This window comes from Vicia villosa, unplaced genomic scaffold (assembly GCF_029867415.1).
Source record: "Vicia villosa cultivar HV-30 ecotype Madison, WI unplaced genomic scaffold, Vvil1.0 ctg.000673F_1_1, whole genome shotgun sequence".
NCBI lineage: Eukaryota > Viridiplantae > Streptophyta > Magnoliopsida > Fabales > Fabaceae > Vicia > Vicia villosa.
The window spans coordinates 99,242-108,080 of NW_026705299.1; the positions used below are offsets into that span (position 1 = coordinate 99,242).

The following is an 8,839-nucleotide window of genomic DNA, read 5'->3' on the forward strand; positions in this document are numbered from 1 at the left end:
TTGGTTATTTTTTAAATGAAAATGATTTGAATGCAAAGCAGTAATTAAAAGAATTTTGGATGATGACGCAAAAGCAATTTATTTGTGCAGGTATTTGAGTTAAGAGGAAGAGATACTCATCGTAGGATCGAGCACTCACGTTGCATTTTGATTTGATTGGGAAAAAGGCTCAACGTTGGAACAACAACACAAACAACGTTTAACAACAAACACAGACAGAAAACTAACTACATTAATACAACTACATTTTTACGATATCACAACCATCAAAATGATGTCATATGTGTCATGCATCATGACCATGACATCAATGTCGTTCTTAACTTCATCCCACCAACGTTCGATTTTTCCCGTGATAATTGACGTCCTCGTTCTCTGCTTCTGAATTTGTCTGATGCTTTCACTAGCTTCGTGCTACCTGTCTAACCAGCGCATCAACGACCTCTTCAGATGGTCCATGGAATGAATGTTACAAAATTTCATTTTAATCGGAGGTTTCACAATTGAGAAACAAACATGACCATTTCTATTAAAATTTGGCAAAGCTGCCATGACAAAAAACGGAGAGAATATGAGAAAACGATGGAGAAAAAGTGTGAAAAATGAAAGGGAAATGGGGGTATATTTATAAAAAATCTCCCTAACACTTAAGAGCCACCCCAATATATACAAAACTAGTAATATACCCGTGTGTCCGCAAGGGTAAAAATTATTTAGTTGTGTAAAATTATACTACAAATAGAGAGTTATGTTTATGTATGTTTAGCTGCTTAGAATTTAATTGGGTGTGTCCCATGACACTTCATAAAATATTTCATTCACATTTTCAACATTAAAGACATATGCAAATGAGTGACAACTCAACACCTAATAAATAACAAATTATCTTGAAAGTAAGAATGAATCGGTTAATCAATCATATTACAATGAAAAGATTAGAATACATATTTATATAGAATTGTTATTTAAAATAAAATAGGTATCGTTTTGATAGTGCCCTGTAGTAAAAATAGAAATTTTGACATTTGAAAATAAGAATTTTGTGTCTCAAATAAAGACAATGATTAATTAAAATAAAATATGTATTTTACTGATAATGCCCCGTGAAAAAAAATTGGCATTTGAAAATAAGAATTTTGTGTCTTAAATAAAGACAATTGTTAATTAAAATAAAAAAAGATATTTTGATGATAGAGGCTCGTCAGTAAAGTAGACATTTTGATATTTAAATTTTTTTTAAAAAATAATTATGAATAATTTTTTAATAATCATAAAATAACTATGTTTTTGATTGAGTAAATTTTTACGTATTTCTTTTCGTTCCATTAAAAAAGATTCAATTTATTAATTTATTTATATTTTTAAAAATAAAAAGAGAAAAAAAATTGAGGGAGAAAAAATTAAAATGAAAATTGTAAAGTGTGTAGAGTGTTTAATAAAGAAAGTGAAAGATAAAATAGTTTAATTTGTAAAAGGAGAGAATATATATTTTGAAATGAGAAAGTGATTTTGTGATTATATTGATCTTTTATGTAAGTACTAATATACCTTTTTTACTTTGTAAATTTTGAAAGAATAAAGAGCATTTTTGATTGAGTGATAGCATCTTCTGGTAATAGCAGATAGTATATATGTAGATAGGCGCCATCACCATGCAAACCCTAGTTTTCCTTCAACTAAGGCGCCACCTAAGATAGTGCATACTCACAAAATTTTCCACAATGGCGCCATGGGGGTGGCACCAATGTGTAGGGCACCCCCAAACCTGATTATCCAGGTAATTTTTTTTAAAAGATGATTTTTTTTGTATTTTTTTTTAAAAACTGGTTATTGGCAAAAAAAATTTCCAAATTAAAAGTAATTTTATATATACTGATTTTATATCTTTTAGATTTGATTTTTTGTAGAATAAAATATATTAAATTGTTTTTTTTTTCAAACTGAAAATTTGAATTGCAAAATCAATTTGATTTGCTTTTCCATATCTTTTAGTTAATTGAAACAGATTTTTATATCTTTTAAATATTTGTTTTAGATTTGTTTTGGTGTATATAAAAGCAAGCAAGTGGTTACCTAGTTTCTATTAACCTAATTAATCCTTCTTTCATAAGTAATAGTTTGTATTATTATTATTAGCGTAATCCACATTGATATTTGATAGAAGATGAAGAGGAGTAGAGGAGAAGAAGTTGAATCTCTTAGAAAATATTCTCGGCAATGTTACTTACAAAAGCGAGAGGAAAAGAAATTACAACAACTCAGAGATGACATCATTGACGAACACTATCTATTTGAAGGTGTGGAGCTTTCTGAATCAGAATATCGTGACTTCACGCACAAGCAACAGACTTATGATATAATTGCAAACAAGATAGGCTTAGATGTTGCTGCTAACAACAATGAGTACACAATGCCGGAACTATACGATGATCATCAATTTGGAATTAATCAAGACAAGAGGTTTTCTGTCGCTATGCAACGTTACACTAGAGATGATAATGATAAAGAACTTAATTGGGAGGATAACCAAATCAAAAAGGCAACATTGAGTTTTGGATCCAAAAATAAAAGGAGTAATGATGATAATCACCAGTTTGTTTTTGAGGATCATGTTGATTTTATCAAAGCTTCAATTATGGATGGGCATGATTTTCAACGGGAGATTGCATTGGAAAAATCTAAACCTAAGACTTCAGTTTTACAAGCTCTTCAAGAGGACAGAAAAAACCTACCTATCTATTCTTTCCGAGATGAATTACTTGAAGCTGTTCATAATCACCAGATCATTGTCATTGTCGGTGAAACTGGTTCCGGAAAGACTACTCAAATTCCTCAGTATCTTCATGAAGCTGGTTATACCAAGGACGGGAGGATGATTGCATGTACTCAGCCACGCCGCGTAGCTGCTATGAGTGTTGCCGCCCGAGTTTCCCAAGAGATGGGTGTTAAACTAGGACATGAAGTCGGTTATTCCATAAGATTTGAGGATTGCACTTCCAAGAAGACTGTTCTTAAATACATGACTGATGGAATGTTGTTGAGGGAATTCCTTGTTCACCCTCAGTTAGAACCTTACAGCGTCGTAATGGTGGATGAGGCGCACGAAAGAACACTCTCAACCGATCTTTTATTTGGATTGTTGAAGGATTTAGCACTTGCTCGCCCTGATCTTAAGTTGCTCATATCAAGCGCCACTCTTGATGCAGATAAGTTCAGTACGTTCTTTGATTTTGCTCCGATATTCAATATTCCTGGCAGGCGGTATCCGGTTGAAATCTACTTCACCCAAGCGCCAGAAGCCAATTACTTGGATGCTGCCGTTGTCACCACGCTTCAAATCCATGCTACTCAACCTTCTGGAGATATACTTGTATTCCTTACCGGTCAAGAAGAAATTGAAACAGTGGAAGAAATCTTGAAGCATCGTATGAGAGCTTTCCAGGCTAAAATCGGCGAGTTAATTATATGCCCTATATATGCCAACCTACCAACTGAATTACAGGCTAAAATATTTGAACCCACGCCTAAAGGGGCTCGAAAGGTTGTGCTTGCCACAAACATTGCAGAAACCTCGTTGACAATTGATGGGATCAAGTATGTCATTGATCCAGGATTCTGTAAGATGAAGACTTATAACCCAAAGACTGGAATGGAGTCTTTACTGATAACTCCAATCTCAAAAGCTGCTGCTGATCAAAGAGCTGGTCGGTCGGGAAGAACAAGCCCAGGCAAGTGCTATAGGCTATACACTGCTTACGCTTTTAAACAAGAGTTGGAGGATAACACTCCACCAGAAATACAACGGACTAGCCTCGCTAATGTACTGTTAACCATGTATAGTCTCGGTATTGATTGCGAGAAGTTGATGCATTTTGACTTTATGGATCCTCCGCCGGTTGATTCCATCATCAAAGCCATGGAGCTCTTATATAATCTAGGTGCTTCAAACAAGCATGGAAAGTTAACTAAGGTAGGTAGACGGATGGCAGAGTTCCCACTTGATCCTATGTTGTCGAAAATGATTGTTGCTTCCGAAAAGTACAAATGTTCTGACGAGATCATAACCATCGCTGCCATGCTTTCAACCGGAAACTCAATATTTTACAGGCCAAAGGATAAAAAAGTACATGCTGACAATGCAAGAATGAACTTTCACACAGGAGATGTTGGTGATCACATTGCTAATCTAAAGATCTACAATTCATGGAAGGAAGCCAATTATTCCAAGCAATGGTGTTACGAGAATTATATACAGATACGGAGCATGAAGCGTGCCAGAGACATTCGTGACCAACTTGCACGTTTATTGGAGAAGGTTGAGATTGAAATTACTTCAAGTTCTAATGACTTAGATGCCATAAAAAAATCCATAGCATCTGGATTTTTTCCTCACTCTGCAATACTACAAAAGTATGGATCTTATCGGCTAGTAAAAGGTCAACAGAATGTCCATATACACCCCAGTTCGGGACTGGTAGAGATTCTTCCTAAATTGGTTTTATACCATGAGCTAGCACTCACCACTAAGGAGTATATGAGGCAGGTGACAGAGATAAAGGTAGACTGGTTGCTGGAGATAGCCCCCCATTTTTACAATCCCATGGATCTTGAAGACTTGACCTCCAAGAAAATGCCGCGTGGATGTGGACGTGCCGGCTTATAAATCAGAAAATTGTTGATAAGTTTTGGTTTTATTTCAATTTGTAAATAGAATTTGCAATTTATGAGAGAATTTATTTACACTTCTTCTAGAACATTGTATATTTTTTGTAATGTTTGTTCAAAAGAATTAGCTATTTGATCATGAATATCAAAGTTAAACTTTCATATGACTTTATGTATCAACACATCAAATTATATCAAGATATGCAAAAAAATTGTTTGTAAAACAATTTGCTATAATAGATAAATAAACCTGCTAGATGCAATCTGAAACTTTTCTCCATGCAGATTTCCCAATACATGCCCTGGTATAAGACATTTTGAGAAACAATGAACACTTTTTTTTACACTGTAAGCAAGTTAAAGGAAAATTCAGATTAAGAAGCAAAACATCTAAGAAAGGAACAAATGTAGTCACTAGAACCAGAGTCAATTATCCAAGATCCAAATGAAAGGCTATTGAATTATTATAAAATGAACACTTAACATGTGCTAGGATTTCCAACTGGTTTATGGCCTCTGATTAGAACTGGCTGCATGCAGTTGACTAACAGTCGCACCGTGAATCAACTAAATCAAATTTTCATATTACTCAAGTCGGAACTGAAAAATGCTTACGTGACCAATTACTGAAGCAGCATCTCTACATTCACCAGTTTCATTTGCAACACTATTTGCTGCTGAAATTGAGTTCTGAAAATGAGGTGGAAAACACATTTCCTATAGCAAGTATCGATTGTAGATCCAGATCTACAACAATGTGTGCAAGCTTTGTTCCAAACTTGCCACCTGAACCATGTGTAGCACTTCTGCCTCTTCCTAGTGGCCTATATTGATCCATCAACAAAATTTGAGACTTAAGATTCCAGTTGCATAATTCAGATCATGATGATGGAAACCATTGCACATAGCTGCACAAGTATACTTTGCACAACAAGGCATAGACATACAAGTCTCAAGTCCTTTCAATAAAATTTGCAATTTGGAATAGAATTCAGTTACAAAAAAAGCACCTTGCCTGAAACCTTTCATGCAAATCATTCGATGCATCCATTGCATTTTTGAAGATCACAATGCTTTGGCTGATGGATTCGAATACCGAGTCTTAATTTTACTGCCAAGAGCACGTCCCATAGGTCGAACCCAAACATGTCAGAACCAGAACAAGCGGTTACATTGCGAGGAGCCGTCAGAGCACTTGAATCAAAATGATTTCCATGATAAGGAAGAATAACTTCACATTGAAAAGAAGATCTTATTCTATTGAAAAGTTTCAAATGTAAAAACTGGACCACAAAGCAAGCACCGAGTCCTATTTAAAGGAAAAGAATGGTACAAATTACCACTCAAACCCTACTACACCAAATAAAACCCAGCACCAGTTGGTCAGAATTTTAAGAATTCTGTTACAGCATTTATAGCAGAGGTGCCAGCTTGGAAATCTGCATGGTCTTCATCTGCTTTTACTTGATTGTTCAATAATAAGACAAATTTTATATAGTTGAAAGATGCAAAGCTAGTTGATCCTTCTACTGAAAAAACATTATGATGTTCTTGTTTGAGTCATAAATGTTTAGAAAATAACACAAAAATGCACATGATAAAACAACTGATAGAAGACTAATATTTCAAGATACAAATAAACCAACAATCGGTTTCATTAAGTGAACATCACAACACATAAACTTTTTCATCTTACACAACCCATTAGTCTCTACACTATAGGAATGAATGTCGGGCATTACTATTTTTCGTGCCTAGTGTTGAGTATAACTTTGGCCTTGTTCCCTTCATTAACAAGGCAAAAGATGTTTTTCATGATCTTTTGATTAAGGGTTATAGTTTAGATATTGAAACTTATATTATTATGATTAATGGACTTTGTAAAGAGGGCTTGTCTGATAAAGTGGAGGCTTTGTTGTCGAAAATGGAGGACAATGGTGTCATACCTAATTTTACAACTTATGAAACTGTTTTATTTGTGCTCTCTTTCATAAAGATGAGAATGAGAAAGTGGAGAAACTTCTTTGTGAAATGTTTGCTAGAGGTCTACTATACTACCAGAAAAACTAGGTAAGATAATTTCTTATTATACATTTGGTTATTTTGAATCTTGATGACAACGAACCAATATTTATTTTGCGTAGCTACTGTACTCCTTTTTCATGTCTTTATCCATAACTATGATAACTTTGGGGTGTTTATGTGTCTAGTAATATTCCACCATTGTTGTGATTACTATAATTATGCAAAAAAAAACCTGATGACATCTGCATAAAAACTGAGTTGGTTGTATTGTATCCTTTTCAAATATTCCATCAAGTGCTTGACACAGTTCAAACTGAATTGGTTTCATGATTGTTACTTACAATGAAGAGTCTCTCTGAAGTAAATGAAATAGAGAAAAGTTTTAGTTCAATCAATTTACTAGACTTGCATGTTCCTCACTTGAACCATATGCATATGCATCAGTAATATTTGTTGCAAGTTGGACTATGGTCCATAGTTCCGCATTAAACATTGAATCATATTTTTGTACAATCAAATCAAAATGTATGTAACATTAGCTTGTGGAACAAAATGTAAAGCTTTTTTCTACTTTGATCCCATTCTCTAATTAAGGTATTAAACCGGACATATTGAGAATTAGAGAAAATCCTTTCTTCTAGAGTTGTGGAAACTTGCAGGCCCAATTCAAGACTTATCATTTAGGAAAATCTTGCTTAATATGTTCTCCCTTGGAATCCTGACATTAAAGCAACTGTAAGATTACAAAAAGAATTTGCTTTGTTTCTTCTTTTGTACAGACTCTCCTTCGCTTCGGTTTCTAATGAACGGTTCCTTTGTGCCAAGAAACAACTTAGAAGAAGGTGCTCTTGTGCTTCTGATTATTATCTTTCTTTTGCTCCAAGAGTTTATGGTGAATTCATGACACTATCTCACCAGGTTGATGAAATTACTCCCATAAACAACAGAGAGAAGAGAAAGATATTATACTCTAGCTCTTTGTTACTGCGGCAAAGGTGAGAATAAGATTGCTTTGAAACTTTTTGAATGATTTAAATATGTCTATAAACTTTAAGTAATGAAGAGAAAAGACATGTTTCGAGATTGCAAAAACCAAAAACCAGAAATTAGCTTAAAAGTCGACAAAGAAGGTGGCATGCACAAGGCCAGCCGCGGAGCCGGAGGGTGGCACACAGAAGGCCTGCGAAGGAGCTGGCGCGGTAAGCCGCAATGGCGACCTATTGTCGGTGGTGCATGGTGAAATATGCCAAATATGCACACATACACTATACTTATTAATGGACTATGTAAAAATGGAAGACTCAAGAATGCACAAAAGATATTTCAAGAGCTTTCGACTAAGGGATATCCTTCAAGTGTTTGGACGTATAATGTTATGATAAATAGGCTGTGTAATGAAGGCTTGTTTGATGAAGCACATACCTTGCTATCAAACATGAAAGACAGTGATTGCATTCCCGACTGTAAGTTAAGAAACAATTATTTATGCTCTATTTGACAGTGATTGCTATGTATTATGAATTTTCAGTGCAAATTTGAAGAAAAAATGCAGAAGTATCCATAATTTCGAAGCTTTCCGTGACTTGTGTACTTTAAATATCTTGATGAATTGTTATTGTCACCTAGGTCAAATGAATTTTATGAATTTCTCCTAGCCCTATGCCGTAACCTTGACCACACTTGTCAAAGGTCTATGTCTTAATGGTAATGTGAAGGAAGCTCTGTACTTTCATGACCATGTGGTGCCAAATGGATTTCAGTTGAAACAAGTTAGCTATGGGACTTTGATCAATATGTTGCGTAAAATAGGGGAAACAAGAGCCGCCCTGATATCTTGGCCTTGATAACCAAATGAGAGACAAATTTCAGGAAAACCAATATGAACACCAACTAATCTCACAAATCTAGTCCAACATCTCCCATTTGGTTTATTGATATGTTATATTATGTGACCATGATACATTTTTTTGTTTATTAATAACAACAGAAACATGTGTGTTCACTCTTGGCATATGTAAGGGCTTAGAATGCTGCAACCATGGTACTCAATTTAACAGCAGTTGACAATGGTGCATTTTTCACCATTAAAGAGAGGAACCTCTCAAGTCAAGTGTATCTTGGACTTCATAAAATTCATTTCTACATATTT

The 8,839-nt window shown here is 34.7% G+C and overlaps 1 protein-coding gene across 1 annotated transcript; it reads left to right on the forward strand.

Moving 5' to 3' along the window:
- The first annotated feature begins 2,164 nt into the window (after positions 1–2,164).
- LOC131630349 (pre-mRNA-splicing factor ATP-dependent RNA helicase DEAH1-like) lies at positions 2,165–4,663 on the forward strand. Its single transcript, XM_058901139.1, has one exon. The coding sequence runs from the start codon at positions 2,165–2,167 to the stop codon at positions 4,661–4,663; it is 2,499 nt and encodes an 832-aa protein (XP_058757122.1).
- Positions 4,664–8,839: the final 4,176 nt, after the last annotated feature.

Coding starts and splice junctions, on each gene's coding strand:
- LOC131630349 (XM_058901139.1), top strand. CDS start 2,165: ATGAAGAGGAGTAGAGGAGAAGAAGTTGAATCTCTTAGAAAATATTCT.